Source organism: Stegodyphus dumicola, chromosome 5 (assembly GCF_044657685.1).
Source record: "Stegodyphus dumicola isolate Sdum_Otavi_A_Nest chromosome 5, ASM4465768v1".
In the NCBI taxonomy this organism is placed as follows: domain Eukaryota; kingdom Metazoa; phylum Arthropoda; class Arachnida; order Araneae; family Eresidae; genus Stegodyphus; species Stegodyphus dumicola.
In genome coordinates, this window is record NC_140772.1 from 155,839,491 (window position 1) to 155,866,272 (window position 26,782).

General features: G+C 32.9%; 1 protein-coding gene across 2 annotated transcripts in view; it reads right to left on the minus strand.

The window, feature by feature from the left end:
- LOC118189411 (uncharacterized) overlaps positions 1-26,782 on the minus strand; it is a 601,570-nt gene that overhangs the window by 130,156 nt on the left and 444,632 nt on the right. For both annotated transcript variants that reach the window (XM_085817283.1, XM_085817282.1), the window contains exon 6: positions 12,282-12,563. In XM_085817283.1, the coding sequence (XP_085673409.1) occupies positions 12,282-12,563 (282 nt within the window). The remainder of the gene's footprint in view (positions 1-12,281; positions 12,564-26,782) is intronic.

Consider the following 26,782-nt stretch of genomic DNA (forward strand, 5'->3'; position numbering starts at 1 on the left):
GGGGATTCCACGAAATCGCTCGCAGCATACGGGGATTCCCCGAAATATTATGCAGCGATAGGTTTCAAATACATATCCGAAAGAGTGTACTTGTATTTCTTTTTGGTGCGGTATTGTACAGACATATTTTGAAGGGGTAAATGTGGAAGATGTCGAAGAAATAATTCAAGAAGCAGCGGCTAGTCTTTCTAATGATGAGCTCAAGGAATTAACTGAACAAGAAGAAAACAAAAATGTTGACAGCAGTGATTCAGAAGAAGAGCAAAAAGAACTTTCGATGGCGTTTGTAAAAAGGAGTTTGTCTACCATAACTGAAATTATGGATCAATTCATTGAAAATGATCCGAATTTTGACAGGAGCTCAAAAGTAAGGCGTGGTGTTAGAAATGCTCTATCCGTTTATGAAGAACTTTTAAGAGAACAACGCAAAAGAAAAAGGCAAACAACATTAGATGCTTTTGTCACAAAAAGGCAGAACACTGAAAACGCGGAAGGCTAACTAAATATGACTGACTTATAATTTTATTTGTTTTTTTTAAGAATATTCGTTTTGTTATTAGTCCAAAGGGATTTGAATCCCGAAGGACTATTAGTTTCGTTTTGGCATTTTGCGTCGGACTCATAAATGTCGGTTCACTTTTCAAACTGTTGCCACAAAATGTTAGAGTCCTGCATTATATTTGAAGAAATTAAATAATGAAAAATCTGCATAAATGTATGTATATTTCTCGTATTGTGATAAAACAACGGTACATAGAGTCATCGAATTTTGAATAACGTAATCCTCCAACGAATATGAGCATGTGGAAGACCAAATTTGAAATTTGAAATTTGTTTTATGATCGATTTCCTATTTTTTAAAACTTTGACGAATTTTTGATTAACAAACTCAAGGATTTCAAAGCGAGCAATGGCAACGTTGTGCAGAAAAAACATTTTTATCTCCAGCGCGTGAGTCTCTGTATCGGAAATTCTAAAGATATGCTCGTTTTAAAACTATTTTGCGATATTGCTGTTGCACTGGATCTTATGGTTTAAGTGCGAGGAACATGATATTTAATAAAGAAAGGTAACACACAAAATGTTAAAAAACGCCCCTTTGGACGTAATTTAAAATCTGAAACATTTCAGATTTTTTTTTTTTTTTTTTTTTTTTAATTTTAAGTTTATTAGAAGAAAGGAGAACGGTTAGTTCTTGCAAATCTCGAACATTTATGTTTTCAAAATTAATTTCTAAATAAAATTTTTCTATTTGCTGCAGTATCTCGTTTACTTAATAATAATATTAATTATTATTATTATTATTTCTATTTATATAATTATTAAGTAAGTTACCTATTATTAAACGTATCATATAGCATTCGGAATACTGATGTAAGTTTACTGAGTGCGTTATTTAAGTAATACTAGAAACAACTGACACGGTGAAGCGATTATTCAACTTGAGACATGATAATTAGTTTTAATGTAAAGACATTTTGAGGTTGTTCGATGTTATGCAAATTGTATTTCTTTCTTTGTACCGAGGAGCGGCGCAGACGCAAATTTGTTAGGTTTTTAAAGCTCGCGTTTAGAGCTTTGAGGTTGCTGTGAATTACTGGAGTTTCAACTAGGCAGATGTTCTTCTGAGTTTGTGTTGGTAAGCCGCCACTGAAGTCGGAGTTTGTGTGGTCTTCGCCGTTCCTCAACTAACTTACTTTGAAAGTCAATAAAGAAGTTTCGGTCACCGTTATGATTCTGAGGTTTTTTGAGTTCTATACTGAAGTAATATCAAGTCAATTTACAGTCCACTTTTTTTAACAACGGAACGTACATGTTTTATGGTCCGCCAGCTACGGAGTCGCAGTAAATTTGGTGAGTCAGTGTGTTTTTTTTATCTTTCTTATTAGATAATGGAATTTACAACGCTTAAGACTAAAAAGCGTGTAGCTAAAGCTAAGTTAAGTAAACTGAAAGAGAAAATTACAGTGACTTACGATTCTGCTGATGTTGATCAGTTGGAACTTTTTAAATCTAGATTAAATGATTTAATGACCGAACTTTCGGATATTTTTAGTAACATATTTGTAGTGTGTGAAGAAAAAGATATTGATGTATTTATAGAAGAACAACAGGCCATACAAGATACTGTTGATGAGTTAATTTTAATGCTAACCAGAGTTAAGAATGTTAAAGACATTAGTGTGGAAACTAAATCTTGTGAAATAGCGAGTATACGCTTACCTAAGCTAACTCTTCCTGTATTTAGTGGCAGTACTGAAGAATGGTTATCATTTTTTGATTTATTTAAAACGGCGATAGTGGATAATGACCGTTTATCAGGTGCACAAAAGCTACAATATTTAAAGGGTTCTTTAAAAGGAGATGCTTTGCGGATTGTTCAAGCTTTAACTATTTGTGACAGGAATTTCGAAATAGCGTGGAATTTATTGTGTCAAAGATTTTCACATAAGAGAGAATTACTTTCATCGTTATTAAAGAAAATCTTGTATTTATCAAATTTATAATCTGAAATTCCTAGTCAGATATTAGCGTTAGTAGACAATTCGCGGATACTATTTTAATGTTAATAGTACAGTTTAAATTGGATTCTTCGACGAGAGGATGGTGGGAAAGAACATTAAAGAGTGAGGAAATACCAACACTTAATAATCTGCTAGAGTTCTTGAAATCTCATGCCAGAACCTTGCAAGCAGGTAAAACGCAAGGTGTTAAAAAACAAGTTACAAAAGACAAATTAACTTTATTGGCTTCAGAGATTCGCGCGCAGTGTACGTATTGTAAAGCCGGTCATTCAGTTTTTAAATGTAATAAGTTTTTAAATCTAAATGTTCAGGAACGCGTTAATTTTGTCAAGAGAAATAATGTTTGTTTTAATTGTTTGGTTTCAAACCATAAAGCTTTCGAGTGTAGAAATACACATAAATGTAAAAAGTGCTTTAAAAATCATCACACACTACTGCATTTCGAAAGAGGTCAAAATGAACCAAAGGCACTTAAAGGAGTTTCGAACAGTTCGAATGAATTATCAGTGACGGCTAAGCCATTTTTCCCTGGGCCAGAACCTCGCGCTTTTTCGGCTGGGTCAGGGGAGAATATCGCAAGTTCTAGTCCAGTAATTAAATCTTGTGTTTTAGACTTTAATTTTCAGAGTGAAGTTTTATTATGTACGGCTGTTATTAAAGTGTTAGATTCATCGGGTGAATACCAATTGTGTAGAGCCCTCCTTGACCCTGGCAGTCAAGCAAGCCTGATTTCAGAAGATTGTGTACAAAGGCTAGGGTTAGCAAGAAGAAATGCCAAAGTTTTTATTTCATGTTTAGGGTCTTTGGATACGAAAACTAATGGAATTACGGAAATAAACTTTGTTCCGCATTTTCCGGCGAAAGTGTCATTTAAAACACCAGTATTTATCATCAATAGAATTATTGGAACTTTGCCACATTCTACATTGGATAAGAAGTACGTTGAGGAATATAATGATTTAATGTTAGCAGATCCAACATTTTACAAAAGTGGACCTGTTGATATACTTTTAGGCGTAGATATTGCCTTACCTCTTTTAATGGGAGAAATAATTAAATGCGAAGAAGGTAAACCGGTAGCTTCTCGTTCTGAACTAGGATGGATTATTTCAGGTAGTGTGAATAATTCAACAGGAATTAATCCTACTATCTATGTTAATAATATACAAGTGGAAACTGATCAGATGCTGTCTGACTTTTGGAAATTGGATGCTGTACCTACGTTTGACATGCTTACTAAATCGGAGAGAGCATGTGAAGATTATTTCAAATCTACATATACGAGAGAGGAAAGTGGGGTATATACTGTGAAATTACCGTTTCACTCTCCGCCTTCTCAGCTTGGAGATTCCAGACAATTAGCTATGCGTAGATTCCAATCTTTAGAAAATTCACTTCTAAAAAGGCCTCAGATATATGAACAGTATAAGGATTTCATGAGGGAATACCTTGAGTTGAGACATATGGAGGGAGTGCCTGAGGGAGAGATTCTTATTGACTCTACGTATTACATGCCTCATCATGCCGTATTAAAGGAATCAAGTACTACGACTAAACTGAGAGTTGTTTTCGATGCTTCAGCTAAAACGACATCGGGTCTTTCATTGAATGATATTTTGATGGTTGGGCCAAGAGTTCAACAAGAGCTGTTTCCAATTCTTCTACGGTTTAGAACTCACAAAATTGCAGTATGTGCCGATGTAGAGAAGATGTTCAGACAAATTCGTGTCCACCCAGAAGATACAAATTGGCAACGAATGCTTTGGAGGGATAGTCCTAGTGAGCCCTTGAGTACATTTAGATTAGTGACAGTTACATACGGGACTGCCTGTGCGCCATATTTGTCTACTAGAGTAATGAAACAACTTGCATTAGATGACCAAGTGAGATTTCCTTTAGCATCAAAAATTGCCCTTCGTGATTTTTATGTTGATGATTTGCTTTCAGGGGCACAAAGTGAAGAGGAAGCGATGTTCTAGTTCAGCAGTTGAATGAAATGATGAAAAGGGGTGCATTTCGCTTAAGGAAGTGGATTTCAAACAGTTCAACTATTTTAGAGAATATTCCCGAGTGCTTACGAGAATCCAATATTTCTCTTGAAATAAACAGTGACAAGAAAGTAAAAGTATTGGGAATTAATTGGAACAACTCTAGTGATACGTTTCATTTTTCGGTATGCATAAGTGATAAAGAGTTTACTAAGAAGACTATTTTATCAGAAGTAGCCAAAATCTTTGATCCAATGGGATGGTTAGCGCCAACAATAATATACGCGAACATATTATTACAAGAGTTATGGAACTTACAGCTGGGTTGGGATGAACTCGTTGATAAGAGAATAAGTAGGAAATGGAAGCGTTTCTATCTAGAATTGCCCTTACTTTCAAGCTTACAATTTCCGAGGTATGTCTTGAGTACGAAGGCAGTAGTGATAGATATCCATGCTTTGTGCGACGCTTCAGAAAAGGCTTATTGTGCAGTCATCTATCTCCGCACAATCGACCTTGATTCGTCAGTCAAAGTCAGCCTTCTGACATCGAAAACCAGAGTAGCTCCCTTAAAAACCCAGTCTCTTCCGAGACTAGAGTTGTGTGCTGCGTTACTTTTAACCAACCTCTTACATGCAGTATTATCATGCATAGAACTGCCTATTAACAATATTTACGCATGGACGGACTCGCGGGTTACATTGGCATGGGTTTCGTCCGAACCTCGCCGTTGGCTACCTTTTGTGGCAAATCGAGTTGCAAAAATCCAGGAAGCTGTTCCAGGTATTCAATGGAATTTTGTTGCTGGGAAAGAAAATCCTGCAGACTGTGGGACCAGAGGTTTTATTCCATCAGAATTCCTACAATGTGAGTTATGGATGAAGGGACCGCAGTGGTTAAACGAATCCGTAATTCATGTACAGCAAAATTCAAGTGTAGAATTAGAGAGTGAGGTTATGTTGAAGGAATTGAAAAAGAGTTTCAGTTCAAATATTTCCAAATTTGAAGAGCCTAGTGTGTTTTCAAGATTTTCGTCATGGTTAAAGTTATGTCGAGTGTTAGCGTGGTGTTTAAGATTCAGAAATAATTGTAGTAAGTTACCTACAGAGCGTATAAAGGGTTATTTATCTACTGAAGAATTCTGTGAAGTTACTTCTATGATTGTTAGGATTGTGCAAAGAGCCGAATTTCCAGAAGAATTATTCTGTTTAGAATCTGGTAAACCCTTGAAGACATCAAGTAAATTACTGTCTTTAAGTCTTTTCTTCGATTCCGCCGGAGTAATGCGTGTAGGCGGAAGGCTCAGAAACTCTACAGTTTCAAATAATCAGAAACATCCTATGATTTTACCTAAGAATCACAATGTTACGCGGTTAATTATTAAGCATTATCATGACACGTATCTTCACGCAGGTACGCAGCTACTCACTTCTGTCGTACGACATAGATTTTGGATTGTGAGTGCTAGAGATATTATAAGAAAGTGTATAAACCAATGTGTTATCTGCCGTAGAGTTAGAGCGCAAACTGCAACTCAGCTTATGGCAGATTTACCCGCTTCAAGAGTTACTCAAAGTAGAGCTTTTTCTCGTGTAGGGATTGATTTAGCAGGACCATTTAACGTTAAATATCGTCCGGGTAGAGGAGTCAAAATCTTTAAGTGTTACGTATGTCTATTTATTTGTTTTACTACAAGAGCAATACACTTAGAATTAGTTGGAGATCTTTCAACAAAATCATTCCTCGCGACACTTAAGCGGTTTATAGCTCGTAGAGGCAAACCGTGTGAAATTCACAGTGATTGTGCAACGAATTTTATAGGAGCTAATAAAGAATTAAGGAAAGCCTTTTCTATTGTTCAACGTGATGAACAGCTACAGGGTTATATTTCTTCAGAAAATATTAAATGGTTGTTTAATCCTCCCTCTGCCCCTCATTTTGGAGGGCTTTGGGAAGCGGGTATCAAGTCTATGAAACATCACTTAAAAAGATGTTTAGGAACACTTATTTTAACATACGAGGAATTTTTGACATTAATAACCCAAATTGAATCCTGTCTTAATTCTAGGCCTTTGGTACCAGCTTCAAGTGATTGTAGCGACTTGGAGGCGATAACACCAGGACACATTTTAACCGGAGCGGCTTTCAGCGCTATTCCAGAATCTAACCAAATTCAAGAAACCATGAGCTGCAGTGACCGTTGGAGGAACGTGCAAAGGTTATTTCAACATTTCTGGAATCGTTGGAGCAGTGAGTATTTATCTAGATTGCAGCAGAGACCCAAGTGGTGCACGTTACAACAAGACCTGAAGATTGGTGATATGGTTCTTATTAAGAACGAAAATCTACCTCCGCTACGTTGGAAATTAGGTAGAATTGCTAAAGTATATCCTGGTTTGGATGAGAAAGTTCGAGTGGTGAGTTTACGCACGTCTAATGGTGAAATAAAACGACCTACAGCAAAGCTATGCGCTTTGCCATTTAATTCTTGATTTAGAGACTTTAATTTTTATTTTTCAGGTTTATGCAGTTCAACAGTTTAAATTTATTGTTTGAACCCCCTTGGGACTTCAAGGCTGGGGGTATGTTCGATGTTATACAAATTGTATTTCTTTCTTTGTACCGAGGAGCGGCGCAGACGCAAATTTGTTAGGTTTTTAAAGCTCGCGTTTAGAGCTTTGAGGTTGCTGTGAATTACTGGAGTTTCAACTAGGCAGAGGTTCTTCTGAGTTTGTGTTGGTAAGCCGCCACTGAAGTCGGAGTTTGTGTGGTCTTCGCCGTTCCTCAACTAACTTACTTTGAAAGTCAATAAAGAAGTTTCGGTCACCGTTATGATTCTGAGGTTTTTTGGGTTCTATACTGAAGTAATATCAAGTCAATTTACAGTCCACTATTTTTAACAACGGAACGTACAGAGGTTGATATCTGTCTTACATTTTTGACAACATCTTAAAAATGCATGGATAACGAAATAATACAGTGTTAAAAAATAAAATGTTTGAAAAGGATTGAACTACGATTCGCATTATTTTTTAGTATAATTTCATTATGACGTTTTTAACTGAAGTGTATTTAAAGCTATTTTTAATGAATAACATTAAGAAATGTATGTTTTATAATGCAAAAAGTAGTTACTGAAAAATGTAAAAACATATTATTACAAATATTTCAAAAGAGACTATAGATGTTTTTTAATCTAACCCTGTTTAAATATGCAATTAATGCAATTAAAACCCAAGTTAAACAATCCTGTTTTTATACTGCTCTAAAATGCAATTATAAATTGATTAAATTCTGAATAAATCCCAATTTCGTTTCTTCTCTTTTAAAGTTAGTTTAACCAATGGAAACGCCAGACGTTCTTATGGACACAAACTTGACACTGAATGAGAGAAATACATATTAGGCACAACATAAATTCTATAAAGCATGATTCAATCAAAACTTTTCTTTAGTTATTAAATATACTAAGTTATTTATTAGCTAGATTATTTTAATTAAATATAAATAAAACTGTAATGTCTTTAATGCCTAAACAGATAAATATCAAATTAATATTTACATCGGTATTCTAACACTCTTTACATTTGTATACTTTATAGTGAATCTTCATCATTATCGAATCATTTAATCATTAAACGTAGTGCTATGAGCTAAATACTCATGTATCTTACATTAAATTATGAAATTACTGATATTCGTATGAATTGTGTATTTTTTAATTTCTGCATGCAAAAGAATCTATCTTTTGCATGCAGAAATCTATTTATCTGTTAATTAAATATCGTTTATAGAAGTGATATTACACTGCTATAGCTCATTTTACATGCTAAACTTATTTTATAAAAATAGGATATATATTAGTAATAAAATAGGATATATATAACTAATAAGAGCTTAAGATCTCATGAGTCAATAAATATCATTGCTTTGTTACACTATACTTACGACATCAATACAATGTTTACGAATCAATACGATAGTTACGGCATTAATACGATGCTTACGATACTTACGAATAACAGCGCGATACTTACAACATTTCATGCTGCATCAACCATATTTTAGGAAATACGCTTTGTTCTAGGTGATATTACAATTAAAATATTTATATAAAGAAAACTATAAACAAAAACATAATAACGAAAAAATCCCTTTAAACAAAAGGATAACAAGATTCAACATCTTTGAATAGCCATACTTTTATCTTCATATTTCATATTTTCCCTGTCCTACTATTAGCTATGTTATGTAGAAGTAAGGAGGCCACCTAATATTTATCTTAAGTAAGTAGATATTAGCCTCACACGCTAACTAGAAAACTAAGAACATTTTGGCATCACTCCTCGAGTCGTGATGGAAATTGTGACTCCAACGAGCACTACAAGTTCTGCCACCGCCGGCGGCATCAACGGTACTTCTAAACCTTTCAGCGTTAAATTAGCTCAAGTAAAAGGGATTACATAACATGATATGCATTGCGATATACATAGTTGTGCAGGTACATATTGAAGATGTTCTCTATTGTACTGGGTACAGGCAACATGTTTCAGGACATTATCTATTGCATTAGAAAAAGGCGTGATATTCCCAAGTTACAAATTATTTTTGTAAACATGATCTGTTTACTATCAGAATTAAGAACTATAAAATTGTTTACAAAGCTTACATTTATGTACTGTTGTAAAGTTGTGCTGAAACTTTAACAGCTCAATTTTGACGATTTATTATGCGCTGTTACGTATGATTTTGTGTTAATTGATTTTCAAAAATTACATTATTGCCTAGCAGTACATTGTTATTTGCATGTAAAAATTAATCATGACATTATAAATTGTGGTGGCTAGAAGCAACGTATTTCTAGTATACACATCATACCTACAATCATGACTTGTTTGCATCATTTTTTATAACCAAGAGTCAAAATTAGAAAAGAATATAAAATATAATAAAAAATAAATACATAAATGAGTCTGAAAACAAAACAAATAAATAGCTACGTCTGCATACGTATGCTTACTACGTACTTTTAGATACATCTGCATACATATGCTGATACATTACCAACTCATTTTTGTTAGTTCATTGTATGCAGTTTCGTGTGTTTTTACAATGATTAGTTTACATGAATTACATTCTATGATGCATTACATTGTTGAAAATTTACCAATTCAATGCTGGCAATTTATTATATGTGTTCACTTATCAGGTAATGTGACCTTATGTTACATAGAAATGTAGGGGGGTCATCTATTATTTACCCGAAGTAAACAGATAGGAGTCCCTTACCCTACTTGTGAATGACCTATTTTGTGCTTCATATGGTTTGCTTATTTCGTTCCTATAAAGGTACGCCCGCGTACATTATATCTGCCTTTAATTGCTTTATTTTGCTGTTGCTGGAGCATTTCTTTGAAGGTTAAATTACACTACATAGCTACTGACTTCTAGCAGCCAAATGTCAATAAGCTTCATAATTTTATTCCTCAAGTGCTTACTCTTAACTACATATCTTATAAATGGGAATAAATCCTCTTCTGAATTTGGCTTCCTTAGATGAAGGGAATCTGTAAACGGGCAGGAAAATAGAAAATGTTTGGGGTGACCCTTTTCACCACATGCACAGGAGTCTGATGAAGAGATATTTCTTCTGGGCTACCAGTACGTATCCTCCCTGTATGACTCTAAGACTCTCCATATGATTCTGTTACTGGTTTTTTTACGGCCTTTCCTATAACCAAAACTCAAGCGAAATTTTGTCTTATTCTAGTGCGAAATGATGAACTGGCTCCTAGGTGTTTTCGTACTTCAGTATGAAATTTTATAGACTATTTATACTTGAAGTTTGAGTATTTATTTGTTTACATTATTTCCAAAAGTATTATATTCAACTTACTAATACACTACGGCCGTCTTGTTCACGCAATTGACTGCGAATATATTCCCTTATTATTCGCTTGAGAGCTTGTATTTTCCAAAAATATATTAAAGAGCTATTTAAATTTTTTTTACAAATTAAATTTTGAATTAAAATTTATGGAACCAGAACTGATAAGTTTATTTTTTATTGTTTATGTTCGCTTAGATGAAAATTCATTCTAAAAAATCAGCTTCTTGAAAATGTATTACGCATAATGAATTACATATGCAATAAACTGCTGCATGGAAGCAAAATAAATATTATTGTACATCAGAAAGCAATTAGGTTTATATATAGCCCCAAAATATTCTGATTTTATAAACGAATGTACTTTTTACTGCTCTCCAGAGTACAATTATTTTTGAAAGCCATTTCCATATCCATAGCCACAGGGTGTTGAATGTTCCCTTTTGTAGGTTAAATTGTCGCGAAAACTCGGATTATTCTATAAAATGCAATTAAAATCCTGTTTTATCCAGTAACTACGTTGAGTCAGAGTTCTTGTCTTTGTTACTGCCAGGGGAAAGATTACTAATGGAGTAAACAAATTTTGTGAATATGAGCACTATTCTCTATATTTTTATTTAAATGTATTAAATTTCTGTTACCTGCTATAAATCTCAGGGTTTTTATTAAACCTGGATAAAGATAATTGTATCTTAGGCTGACTTAATAGTAACATTTTATGTACCCCTTAAATAGAAAAAGAAATAAATAAAAAATAATAAAGAAGAAGGAAAAGAAAGTGAAGGAAAATTTTTTTTCATATGATGTATTTTCAGGATTTTCTCTCGGAATTTCATTAATTAATCGTATACTTACTTGTGCGATGCCATTAAATTTAATAATAATTTCATAAAATATCATATACTAAAGGCTACATATCCCGATTCTTTAATAGCTTAAGAAAATAGCCTTGTAATAATGGTGGTCTTAGCTATAAGTTAGGCTAAAAATAAATGCTTTTTACTCAATTTTTTTCATTTCTCTAAACGGACTTTTGCTTGAAATAATATTAGCTATTTAAAAGATAAACTTTAGTAATGACTTATCAGGTGAAAAACCTTAATTGTCATTAGTTAATAGCTCATAAAATCATAATGTGGAGAGGAAAAAAGAACTAAGAATGACAAATTAAAAATTCTTAAATAAAACCAGTAGTTTTACGAATGTTTCGGTATCTTATTTAAATGCTAGCCAACCCACAAAAATATTCTTTTCTCATTCAGTCAAATATATAGTCTAATTAAAATATCTATGCATTACATTTTGCGATAAATAGTGACCAAGGAAAATCTTAATACACAGCTACAGACATGAGTTTTTGAAGCTAGAGTATATTATCAGTACCTGATTAAAAATCAGAGTATATTAAATAATTTTATGTGTAACTGTTTTATAGTTTGTGAATCTTGCGTGTTTATATAGAATGCTCCAAGTTCACATGCGATTGCAATGCAATATAAATATTTCGTCTAATTGCCAACACAATCGCTTCTGAAATAATTCACGGGTACCTCTTAGAAAGTGTTAATTGAACAATCTTTCAACAGATCATTCGTTTGATAAGCATATAAGTGCTTCGCAAGAATATTATTCAACTAAGTATTTCTAAATGAATTAATTATGTACCTGTACAAACTCCACAATACAAATGACGACGGTGAGCAAAACTCAGTTGTCACGCTGTTTTACAGTTTATCAAATTTTGATATCTCCATACACACATTATCAGAAACGTTTGCATCGGTATGTCAAATTTCTGTTTAAATTTGCACAGAGAGCGTCGAATTACATTAAAATATAAGTCCAATTTAAATGACGCTTAGGAAAGAATGATTAATTTACCTTCCTAGGATCTCCACCGAAATTTTTGATGTTATCTTTCACCCACTGTAGCGCACAGAGTTGGTCCCATAAGCCATAGTTTCCTTTGGAATCAGTCAAAATGTTATCAGATAACAAGTCTAGAGCCATGAAGCCTAAAGTATAGAGTCTATAATTCATTGATACAAAAACCACGCCCAGTTTCTGTGCCAAATTTGCAGTTGGACTCAGACCAGGTTCATTTCCATTTCCAAATTGCAAAAATCCTCCGTGGATCCAGACCATCACTTCTAAGCCTCCTTTCTGAAATGAAAAGAAAATAATGTTGGGAAGATTCTTTTGAAGTGAACATACTAAAATATATTTCATAACTAATTTTGAATACAACTAAGTGTGCTTTATGATTTTTAAAAGTCGAGGACAGCTATAAGTAAACATACACTAATTAGTCAGTTTGTAACATGTTTGTAACAAATATTCGTGTCAATGCTGAAACAAGAAATTTGAGATAAAATATAATAAAAGAGGAAAATAAATTATTTTAGTGTCTATACTTATCTTTCAACAAGCTAAATTAATCAATTAAGCTCGCAAAATAAATAAAAAATAATTAATGAAATGAAACCAGTAAATAAAATTTCGTTGCCCTTAATTTTCAAAATATTTACAAAGACAACTGAATTCTTTTATATTGCTGATTTTTTCATAATAATTTCATAATTTTCATAACAATTTCATAATTTTCATAATAATTTCATTTTCATAATGATTCATCATTCATAATAATTCATTTTCATAATAATTCATCATTTGATAATTTCATTTTTTCATACCTGCAATTTCAATTCATTTGGTTAACGTTGATATGGAGTAAAGGGCTGGCAATTAACGATAACAATTGGACAAAATTCGCGACAAGCTGGTTGAGAAATTTGTGGAGGAATTCGAATGAGGATTTAAATTAAAGCAATTTGCCATGTTCTATTTATTGTAATTTTTATAACTGTCTCCAAATAAATATTGCGCCAAAAGTCACGAATTTATATTTCCAGCAAAAATTAACCTGAATATTCCCATTCAATCTAGATTCGATTAGAAATTTTCTCTAACTGAAAATTGCTTAGCAGAATATTGATAAGGGAATTAATATTACATTTCTGTAGGAACATCACTTGACATGTGCAGTATAAATTGTGTTATTGTGCATATATGATTCGTTATAATTGAATCGTATGATAAGCAATACATTTTGCAAAGGATTAGCTATTGTAATTAGATAAATGCTCTGAATTGCGTAAGAGTACAGTCCCGGAATTAGCTATCGTTAAACCAATTACAGCGATTATTTTGTTTTTTAAAAGAATTAAATATATTTCTTAATGTAGCTTCATATTTTAAATTTTTAGTACTTTAATTACTTGTATTAAGATATATTTTTTCTTTCTTACATTAAATGAAGTATTCTAATTTTTTAATTTTTTTCTCTTGCAATCCAAAAAGTTCTAAAAGAATTTCAAAAATTAATATTAATGTTGAACACAAGAAGAGGGTGAAGCCAAAAGCTTTATAAATAATTATCGTTTAGTCTTTGGTTGCTAAAAATATTTTTAATGCCCATTGAAAAAAAAGCAAATTTTTCTTATTTCAGTTTTATTGATATATTGCTGTACTTGATAAAACTGCTACTTCTGAACCGAATGAATAATAAATCTCAACTGAATCTGCATTGAATCAAATGAGAGATTTCTTGGGTCATTTCTATTTCATATCGGAACGTTATCGGGCAATAAAGCATTATATATGGCTCCGCTTGAGCCTATTAAATAGTCAGTTACTGTATCTCTCCCTGCAGCGCCAGCCAAGCGAGTTACGGCCACTCCGTGATGAATGGGTGCTTTGTATGACTCTATCATATGCCATTATCTTGTGCCACTTCACCAGCATCCGCAAAGTTTATATAAATTTCTGAAGGATGCCATACTTTTCCGCTTCCTTTATGAAAACCATTTTCGTAAGAAATGTCTTTGTTTACGCATGCAAATATAAGTAAAAAGTAAGGATTTTATAGAAATTTTCTCACAGACTGCATTTAAAAGAAGCTACTTGTCCCTGATACTTTAAAGTTCATATGCATCATTCCTCGTAAAACAGATTTCTCCGAATAGTTAACAGTCAAAAAACACCTGTTTGGGTTATTGCTAAGGTCTATTTTGGCTCGTTTCTTTATTAGAAAATGAGACGATATGAAAATATAAATTCTAAATTGAAATACATATAAGATGTCTATCAATTCATTTTACAGATACAATTCTTCAATAAAATATTTTAACAAGACTCGGAAAAAACTTCTGCTGTTTTCTCATTACTTTATAAATATGTAAATTTACAAATTTACTTAACCCTTAGTCAAAAAGTAAGTATAATTTTTTCATGAATCTGAAGAAGCAGTTTATAATATCCAGCTTATAATCATAAGCAGTTTATAATACCCAGCTTATAATCATAGGTACATAATTTAAAAAAAAAGAAAATATTATTAGTCCAAAGGTGCTTTGTCCCTGAAGGACTATTGTTTTCGTTTTGTGATTTTGCGTAGAATCACGCTAAATGTCCGTTTCAATTTTCAAAATGTTGCCACCAAATGTTAGTATCCTGCATTATATTTGAATAAATTAAATAATGAAAAATCTCCATTAAATGCATGTATATTTCTCCTTTGTGATGAAACAACGGTGCATAGAGCCATCAAATTTTGAATGACGTAATTCTCCTACGAATATAGGCATGCGAAAGACCAAATTTGAAATTTGGGCATTTGTTTTATTATCGATTTTTTATTTTGTAAACTTTTAAGGAATTTTTGATTAACAAACTCAAGGCTTTCAAAGCGAGCAATGGCAACACTCTACGGTGAAAAAAGAAAAGACCTTTTTATCTCCAGCGCGTGGAACTGTGTATCAGAAATTCTAAAGATATGCTCATTTTAAAATTATTTTGCGACATTGCTATTGAACTGAATTTTATGGTTTAAGTGGAAAGAACGTGATATTAATTAAATAAAGGTAACACACATAACGTTAAAAAAAGTCCCTTCGGACGTAATTTAAAATCTGAAATCTTCCGGACTTTTTTTTTCCAGTTTAAATTTATTTCGCAACTTTTCTGCTGCTTAAATATCCTAGAGTTAACAATTACTTGAACGGATATATTTCCTTGAAGGGATGATTGATTTATTTACGAATAACTGAGCCTTTCACGGATGATTGATTCATTTAGTTGTGTTCAGTTAGAACACAAAGCTTTGAAAGTACGCACAGCAAGAACATTATTACAATTTGAAAGCGCTGTGATGTCTCCCTGCAACATAAAATTCTATTTATCCGATTGATAATCTACACATGAGAAGCTATTCTGAATTCAAGTGATATTATCCGTGTTTTCTGAAGAAAAAACTATTTCTTATTTGCTGAGAGCGCAAATGCTATTTTATTCTGTCAGGCGTGTTTTTTGAAATAGCTGATATTGAGTCCATAATAGTTTGTTTCCTTAACAAATATCAATATGTCCTACAAACAAAATAATTTGTAGGTTGCAATGTACTCAAGTTTATTAAACCGCTTTCACGCAACATTAAAAAAGAGTTCCGCATCAGAAGGCTAATCTCTAAAAGCTTTCTGCCTTTGTACTGTTTATTGTCATATTCCGCTATTCGAAATTTGCGAACTAAGCGATTTCGAACAATATTTAGCTTTTGTTTATTAAAAAGAAGTTAGTGTTAAACTCAGAGACTGAGAAATCCAGTTGTTAAGACAAAAAGGTGGAAAAAGAGAGCAAAATCGTTATTCACAAAATTATTCGCGCCAATTACGCAGTCGCTGTTGTAAATTTCAGTGAATGAGAACATTCTGGCAAGTAGAAAACTAGAATTTTTGAAGAATTATTATTTATCGAGAAAATATGTACGAACATATTAAATATATAATTAAGAGCATTTGATTCCCATAAAAGTTAAATGCGATATCAATGAAATGAAACTTTAAATAAAATAAACGGGTACGGGTAACCACACCAATAATTTTTCTTAACAATTTTATTTTAGTGGGAGGAAGTAGACACGGACAGAAAACACGAAAATTTTCATTTCCAGTAAACTGGTCGTTTTCCACCTAAAACTCGTTTCAGAGTTTAAATATATAAAGATGTTAAGCCCTTTTTTAGAAGTAGGAGAGATGTGAAATGGCCAATGCCCTCGCCGGGAATCGAACCGCGGACCTCTCGAATACGCGCTGACTGAGCTGACCGCTACACCACGAAGAAGGCGGGAGAAATAACTTATAAATATTTTATTTATAAAATTATACATTATTTTAAATTAAAAAAAAGTTTACATTTTAGCCTCAATAATATATTTTTGGAAAGAAATCCTAAATGTGCCTTGAGGCGATTCATGATCTTATACGTATTGCATGTAAAAATTTACTTTTGCATAGAATCACTTTCAATTCATATTAATGTTTAGAAATGTATTCAAAGATTCAGGAGAACCTATGTTCATGGTAGCCTGTGCAGCACAAAATTTTGGAAAACCATCTGAATACAAAGTAATTTGACAACCTAAAAAAGTCCGTTTTGAAATAAAATCGCTGATTAAATAATTTAATTCTTCTTGAAGATCACCCTAGTACATTAAAGTGGTAAATGTTGCAAAATAAAATTAAATTTATCTGGTTTACAAAATTTAAGCAAAAATACCTAAATATTGAAAGCAATCCTGAAAAACCACTAAGTTGCACTATCAAGTATTTATTTTGGTTTACATAAATTCTTTGCAGCATAAGCATATTGTTATAACTCCTGTATAGCTTTCCGTTTTCTTTTACGTACTTTGTCTTTTATGTTTTTTTTTTTTTTTTTTTTTTTTTCTAAGGGATGTTTTTAAATCATTATTAGATTTTAAAAATGGATTTTGTTTGTTTTTCAAAAGTTTTTACATGTTGTACGGTCTGGATTCATCCCTGAAACTTTCAGCATTTCACTTCGCCTCCCCCCAAACAAAATAAAATCTCCTTTAAACCATATAACTATTTAAAAATTATATGTTTCCTTTCCAGCTTTAGCCAAATAAATTTGAACTTACATATACCAACAAAGAACTTCTAGGATGTTTGAGTCTAGCCGTGTATACATTTCAATAAATGTTCCCTCGAACTCTGATGCCGGAAAAGTTTCTTTCTTGCTAAAAGGCCTGATTTTGAAAAGGAAGGTTTATCTATAATACTTTAGTCATTGATCTCCCTCAATGAATTTGAAAAAAAATATTAAAATGTCGTACTTAAGAATTCTTTCAATTAAATCTTTAAAAAACTGTTCCTTAATAAAAGGGAGTGACTGTGTAGGTTTATAGCTTTTAACTTATTTGCAAGGTTTACTGCTGAACATTTGTACACATTTGTGAAATCAACAATGCTCACCTTATTTTTAAAATTTAACCAGAATTCAATTTTTGATGGTTAATTTGGTCTCACTCCCCTTAACTCTTTCCGGCACGCTACCTTTTAAAGTCGAAACTTTAAAAGGTAGAAACTTTAAAAGGTAGGCAGTTTAATTAGCTAGAGCGGAGTACACAAGTAAAATTTTGTGAAGATAGCACGTATCGTTTTAATTCTGTGGGTGTGCCCAAAGTGGGCACACTGATTGAATAGAGCTTCGAAAAGAGTGCTGAAACGTGCATTGTTGTCAATGAACTGACCGATGAGATGCGAAGAAACAAAGAATACAGACTCTCAGTTGTCCTAGATTATCGGTGAGCCCGGTCTGAGCACACCTAGGGTTCGCCGTTTGATTTTAGACAAGATTCTAGTTCAAAGATATTATAGGTACTACCGAAGATTTAGTTCAAAAGTATATAATTACTTTCTTTAGACTAAAGACTTCAAACACAGTATTCACCGTAGAATCAATAAGAGTTTATAAAAGTACAAGATTCTTGCAATAGGAAAAGTACGGCTCTGCGAGTCTGAAACTTCGCGCTGTAGAGAAGCATTGCCGTTTTGAAATATCTAGCTTAGTTCTGATATTATAATCCTTTCCTTTATATTTTCAAGCTTGTTCTTCACATTTTTCGATTTTTTTCCCTTTGAGAACATACAGACTCACCGTGCATACAACACGGGGCTTACAGAAGTAAGTTAACTAAAACATTAAAAGTTACATGCATAAATAAACATTAAAAGTTACATGCATAAATAAACATTAAAAGTTACATGCATAAATACGCATTAAAAGTTACATGCATAAATAAAGCGAACAAAAGCAGAGAACAGCAGTCTGGACTTCACAAAAACAGATAAGTTCACTGGCCAAGTCACAGCGAACATTTTCAAATCATTAAGCATAATCTAGGGCCATCAAATGTTACTTCACACAACCAAATCACACACAACCAGACCAACAACCACTACAATAGAGTAGCAAACAAGTAAATCATTCATGCACCTTTCGAAGTCGCTAATAGAGTTTCAGATATTCTAGAAATTTTTTGTCCAAGTTCGTCAAGTCTATTTTTTAATGGAAGATTATCTATGGTTCTCGTACAAATAAAGTGCCAGTCACGATGGAGACAAAATCGCGATTGCATGTTTATATAAATACATTTTCTTCTTAGTATATCAACAGCGGCTAGCCTCAAAAGTAAGGGCAGTTTCTCTAAAATTGGTTATGTGGCTAATCAAATTACGCAGTTTGTCTCAGGAAGCGATCTAAACACATTATTTATTAAGCTGTTATTCATCAACATACAGAGCATTATTTGTTACTTATTAATAAACATAAGAGGCAGTTTTTAAAATGAAATATGATTGAATACTAGTGTTGGAATTAGAAAATAAGCTACAATTAATTTTTCGAAAAACGGAGCGAGATAATCTTGTTCGTTGGGTTAAAGGTGAGATAAAAGTCATGCTATTGCTCTGTTTGGCAGCTACTGCGGAGCAGCTGAGTCTCTCCGTCGAAGGAAGAAATAAAATTTTTAGTTTTAGGAAATACCATCACTTCCATTTCTGACAAAGGAGAGCAAATATTCCACAATTCGACAAAAATGAAATTTTGCAGTATTGATAGCACTGGAAAATGAATTTTGATGGTAAGGATATAAGGTATTTCTCCCGCATTCTTAGCATGCCTTCGTGGTGCAGTGGTCAGCACACTCGACGCGAATCCGAGAGGACATTATTTAGTTATTATTGGTTGGAGCCCCGGCGAGGGCATTGCTCATTTTTCATTCTCTCTTCTGCTTTCAAAAAATACCTAAAGTCTCTACAGTGGCGCCCGAAATAAAAGGTTGTGAATGATGATTCTCTACCACCAGGATTTAGCGACTGGTTTCCTTAATACCCAGTCGCACTTTAAAAGGGGAAGTATATAAGGTATATCTCCTGCCTTCTTAGCATGCCTTCATGGTGTAGTGGTCAGCATGCTCGGCGCGTATTCGAGAGGCCCGTCGTTGGAGTCCCAGCGAAGGCGTTGCTCATCTTTCATATCTCCTATTTAAAAAAAAAAAAAAAAAAAAAAAAAAAAAAAAAAAAACCTAATATTTCTTCAAGGATTTTCAGTTAGAAAATTTCCAGATGAATACCGTAATGATGGAAGACTAATGCGATAGTAAGAGATATTTTCGTGAAAATTATCTGTTTCCGATTTGCTTTCATCTTTTAGTGACGTATCTAATACATGTGAGAAAACTAGAGTGCATGCTGAACTGCAAATTAAAATGACGCGACGATATAGGCTGGAGGTTGAAAATAACTTGAATTATGCCTTTCTTTTCAAAATCTCCAGATACCTCATATTCGGTTAAGAAAACAAACAGCCAGATCCTCATTCACTATTATTTTTATCCAAAATTGATTATTTCACAGTAGTAATACTTTTTAACGCTTTGGTGTTGATTATTTACCTTTTAAAATAAACTTTAATTATAACATTTATTTAATTTAACAATTAGACATTTTTAAAATTTTACCAAAGTTTTTATTAGGAGGTAAATTTATATATAATTTAATAATACTAAAACGAGATATTGATATATTTTATGAATGATATGAAAGCAGAAAATATGAGATTTTGACGTACTAGAGAAAATGGTGTATGGAATAAAAAGGTTTAAGAAATATTGACCCAGGACACTGATACAGATACTGATCGCATCATATGATTACATTGCTCTCTAGCGCATGGTTTACTGCAGGCTCCCTCTCACCAAGTTAAAATGCTAAACCGATGCATTAATTGCGAAATAAGTGTATTACAACTCGAGAGATATACAATATTCCTACTTGCAAAAAATAAAATAAAATTTTAAAAGTTGAGAATCGAGATGCAACAAGTTGTAATTATGCAGTGATTTTTGCGTCTGTATGAATAACACGTGTAAGCACGCCACTTTAAACTCATATCTTCCGGAAAGAATAAAATTTTTATTATATTTCAAACTTCATAATATACACTGGTGTGCAAAAATTAAGGACGAAGTCGAAAAATTAGCATATCAGCTGAACGAAGAGGCAGAGCAGACAGAAAAACCAATCAGGAGATTAAGTAAGGTGATGTACGGTAGCACATGCGCAGATATGCAGGTAGACGTAATGGGGGAGTGTCTGAGTAATATAAAGCATGTTGTCGGTGTAAGATCAGTATTTCTGGCAAAGAGATTGCACGCCGTATAGCAGTTAAAATCAGACCGAGTTGCTGCCTCAGCGAGAAATGGCGAATAATCAATCTGTTAGACGACATCTGGATGCTTTTACTCGAAGTCGAATCATTGGGAAGTTGGAGAAAGGCCGCAGTGTGACAAGTGTAGCTGCAGAGTTCGGAATTGCTCACAGCATCGTTTCACGACTTTGGAGACAATTTCAAACTACAGGAACAGCTATCCGGGGGTTTAGTAGTGGTCGTCCACGAGGAACCACACCCGCAGATGACCGGTATATTGCCTTACAGGCGAAACAGGCGGCAGGCAGTGGGAGAAATAGCTAGACACACGACACAGGCGACTGGACGACCGATATCGCGTTTTACCGTGGCCAGAAGACTGCACGGTGGTGGTCTGTTTGCACGACGCCCTGTACGGTGTGTACCTCTAACGTCTGCCCATCGGAGAACGCGTTCTCTGTGGTGCCGGGAACACCGGAATTGGAGAGACAATGAATGGGGACGAGTACTCTTTACAGATGAGAGCAGATTCAGTCTGAGTAGCGATTCTCATCGCATACTCATCTGGAGAGAGCGGGGGGAAGCCGCAATCATCCCTCGAACATCATTGAAAGGGACAGGTATGGAGGTGGCGGTGTTCCCGTTTGGGAAGGCATCATGCTTGGTAGTCGTACAGACCTTCACATCTTCGACGCAAGTTGAGTCAACGGGACCCGTTATTGTAACGAGATTCTTCTTCCATATGTGCGTCTTTTTAGAGGCGCTATGGGTCCGCAGTTCCTTTTCATGGACGACAATGCACCATGTCATCGCACAGTAGCTGCCGAACAGCTCTTAGAGAGTGAGGATATTGAACGTATGGATTGGTCGGCACGATCTCCGGATCTCAATCCCATCGAGCATGTATGGGACTTTCTAGGCAGACGCTTGGCAGCTCGTACCTTACCACCAGTAACGTTTCCGGAGCTTCGATTGGCGCTGCAAGACGAATGGGCAGCAATGCCTCAAGAACTCATTGACACCCTCATTCTCAGCATGGGCAGACGCTGTGAAACCTGCCTAGCAGTCAGGGGAGATCATATCCCTATTAAAGACCGGATGTTTCTTGCTGGACACCCATCACAGGGATGTTTCGGCCTTCAGTGGCATTGCGCTTCATGCTACTTTTTCAAGAAAGCTTCTTTTTATCCCTTTGATTTCTCTTTTAGAAAGTGTTGCTTACATTACTCATGTCCTTACGTATTGGGGATCTTACGGTATTAAATGTGTTAATTTGGAAAGCTTTTGTACAAAGTTATATTGAAAAACCCGTCTCGTCCTTAATTTTTGCACACCAGTGTAATGTATTTGCACTGTAATAAATAAAATATTTTTTTCGATTGCGTGTGTCTTGCGTCGGTATCTCAAAATTAAATGTACAGCCTGAATACATTGCAGTGTAATTACAAGTGAGCTGCTATTGTAAGTAGACGACGAAATTTATGTATCTCGTAGATATGGAAATCGGGAGATGCCAGAATTTACGACAATGTTCAATGTTATTAAATGGAATCAAATGAAACCATTCCAGAACCATTTTGGCAACAGATTATGGAAATCTATGTATATTAGCTAAACAGCTACCAGTACATTCTGACGGGGTGAGCCGTAATTCTACAGAATAAACTACTTGCGTTTACCGAACAAGGAACTACGAGTGTACCGAACAACATGCTAATCTGCGTGGAAAATACAACATGGATAGGATATAGAAGGAGTGGGCGAAAAACCCAAACTTCACTAATGTTTATATATACTATGTAGTCCCACCACACTTACTGCACAGCTGCATCTCAATTTTGATTGATAACCTTCGAAAGTCATCGATTCCTCTTCACCTATTACCAAACCACTCAAGAGGACTTTTGGCTGTCCTGTTTTTGAAGTGCATAAATTTCCTATCCCGAGATTATAAAATCTAGCTATCATAAGCCAGAATTAAGAAATTTACTTAATTATTGATGTATTGTATTGATGATTGTATACTTAATTATCGATATGTGATAAAATGATATATCTTTATTGTGATGCTATTTACTTCTCAGATTTCAAAAGGAAATATCAGTGAATGAAAATATTAATAGTGAAAGATGTGTCCTTCTTCCTTTGAATTACAAAACCAAGACTGAAACGTACTTGAAGAAATAAATACAGAAAATGCTGACCAGATGTAATCTTATCAAAAACAGTGGTATTTTTCTTCTATTTTCAAAGAATCATTTTAATAACTTTAATGCATATCATTCAATGTAATATCTTCTGTTGAGTATTATTCATCTGTAAACACCTAACTAAGTGTTCTACGCTATACGTTTAGTTAGAGAAAGGGGCATATTATAGATTCGATTGAATAATGAGTTTAATATAAAATTCCCACTTCCACTGAATGCCATGAAATAATCAAGAAAAACAGCAATAATCGATTATTCGCACAAAATCTGAATATAATTCGAGAAAAGCAATTTCATGTTCAATTAGTATGCAATATTTTGTATTACAAACAAGCTACTGAAATTTCCATCAATATGTATTAAATTTCCTAATTAGTGCCGTACCTGTCATGTTGTCGATGATTTATGTTTTGCATAAATCTAATTGTAATACTGATTTTCATTTTCCATAAACACGACTTTATATACAGATATATTTGCATAAGTTTAAATAATAAAATCGAAATGATAGATTTAAACCTTTTAAAGTGAGGTGTTAAAATTATAACAGCCTCGCCGGCTAAAAATATTCAAACTTTGGTGCAAACCACGCTACCGACGTTCTCCAGACAATTTCAAACTTTCAACTGCCGGTTTGGCTTCTAGAGACATTGTGGAGGCAAATGCTCGCCTGCGGTCACTATGTTTACGACAAAAGGAATTTTTCTCTACTGCCATTCACTGGGTTGCCGGAACCACAAGCGTTTTTATCCGCTGCTAGCAAGCAGCTCGTCCATAGAACATCAATTTTTCATTTTAACAACGGATTTCATCGGTGCAAAATTTCTTCTGCATTTCAGTTGATCTGAAGTAGGTACTTTATACAGCTGAATGAAATCTATGTTGAATTTTTTTATTGAAAAATGTTATGCTATTCAGATTTAATGCTAGTTTTTATTGTTTAACAGTAATTGCCGTTTTCGAATACCTATAAAATAAACTTAATTCTTAAATTAATTTCATGTGTATTTCTTTTGAAAGTATTACATTTCATTAAAAACAACTTGAAATTTGATACTTGTTAATTTATGTGGAATATGGTAACATTAATTTTATAATTTAAGTAATTCATTGTCATCATATGAGCGTAATCCAAAATGCACAGCATTTGACAACAAATTCATAAAAAATGAGCCAACTTCTAATTGCTTTCTTTTGTCCAATTGTGTCCTTTTAAATCATTTAATAACATAAAGCTAATATAAGAAATAATTGATATGTCCACATCAACATGTACATTTATAATGATATTAGAGAAAAAGTCACATGGCATAAATATTTAAAAACTTCAAATTATTCCTAAAAAAATTAATTTTTTAAAAATCAGTGTTGTATATAAGATAAAATAAAGAACATATTTAGATAATTTTGAATTTGCATAATTTTATGAAACTATTAATTTTTAATGTTAATGTTTTTAATTTTAATTTTTACTGTTAATGTTTTTAATGTTTTAATGATATTAAATTATCAGTTAAATTGAAAAAAGGAACTTTTTAAAAATGCCTTGATAAAGAAGTGAACTTTTAGTACTGATCTAATATATTTATAATATTTAAAATTGAGAAACATAACAATAAGAGATTACAATGCATTGCAAGATTGACTGATAAATGTAAACTTCTTACATTCATGTCTGTAATTATGTCTGTAACTATATGCCAAAAATTTTTAAAACAGAAGTTACTCGATTAACTTAGAGATGCTAATTAATATTTTCTTTAACATGTTTTTCATAGACATAATTTTAATAAATGAAAATATATATTTGCGCATTATGTGAAGATATGAATGCAATATTTGGGACATTAAGCATTCATTATCAAGGAAAGTAAGCAAAAAAAAAAAAAAAAAAAAAAAAATCAACTTTGTAACTATAGGAAAAGGTAAGTTTTCTACAATATCCCCCAGGTCTATATTTAACAATTTAATAATTTAGCATACTTATTAGAATATAATATTTTCTCCTGCGTCCTCATTAAAATAGTCTAAATGTATGATGTTTTGTTTTGTTTTGCGTTTCAGTCGTTTACTCAATTCGGTGATTAAGCGTATTGTAGTTTAGTAAAAAGTTGTTTGCTACAGTTATTTAGTAAATTCAGTTTTATTAAATAACACTTTAAAAAATTATTTGTTTTTCCAAAGGACATTTTTTTATGCCATGTAAATGAACGGTAGAATTAATTGATTTAAAAAATGGAATTCACGTTTGCGAAATTTATTGAGTAATTTGTAGTCACTTTGCAATAAAATATAAAATATTATAAGTGATTTTCAGCCTTCAAGTGCAACATAATTTTTGAATAGAAATTAATATTTTTTGCATTTACTAGTACATTTAAATTTTCCAGTTACATATATATTCTATTTTTCTGTACATACTTAAAAGGCGGATATGTGCAAAAGTGATATAAAAATGCCATTTTCACTTTTAATCATAGCATGCAGAAAATTTGTGCATATATTTATATAAAAAATACGAGATTAAAATAAGTACATTTTACAAAAAATGCAGTAAAAATGTAAGTGAAGTTTTTTTTAATGTGCATTTCTACACACTAAAGAGTAGAGGACATCGAGCTAAATATTTACCAAAGTCATTCGCACATGCAAAGAAAACATAGGAAAGATTTAGGTAAATTACTATCAAATATATACGTTTTTATATCGTAAAATACAGGGAATAACTACGCTACTTTCTATCAAATGTATACTTTTATATACAGTAAACAATCGGAAAGATTTACGTAAATTCTTACTAAATATATATATGTGAAGCAAAAAATTGGAGAAATTTACGTATATGTGATAAATATACGTAAATGTATTTTATACGTAAATCTAAGAAATTCTAAATATATACGTAAACCCCTGAAATTGACGTATATCGTACCTAAAATTCTTGAATGAACCCCATCTTTCGCATAAATATACCTCAACTTTACGTAAAATTTATGCATATTATAACGTAAAAATATACGTAAATATCTACTATTTTTTCTTGGACACATTTTATGATATCTTTACGTTCAACTTGAACGTGTTTTATACAAAGGGCCATTCGTAAATTTCACGTATTTTTCTCGTACGTGCAATTTACGAATGCATGCTGCCTGGGAAAGCACAGAGCATTGCGTTTTTAAATATCATTCTAAAGAATCATCATTTTTTAAGTATCATTCTAAAGAATGATATTTAAAAAATGATTTTTACGCTTTCGTCTTGTACATTTATTGTTCAAACTTAACGGAATTCATTTAGCACCCATTTTGGTATGATGACACGTAAGCAATCAAAAAGCGACGGAAAAAGTCCTTTGTGAAAATATAACTAAATAGTTATTTAAGTTCATTATAACAAAAGGTTGATTAGCCTGTATTTGAGAAAATCTAAGTGACAGATTTAATTCTTGCTAACATTTGAAAAAAAATTTAGCAATTTAAATTCTTTATCTAATTTCTTTTACAAAAATTAATCTTTCTCCAGCCAGACACGTAAATTAATTCTCCTTTCTGAATATATGAAATGAAATATATTAGACAGAAATTAGAAATATTTTAGACT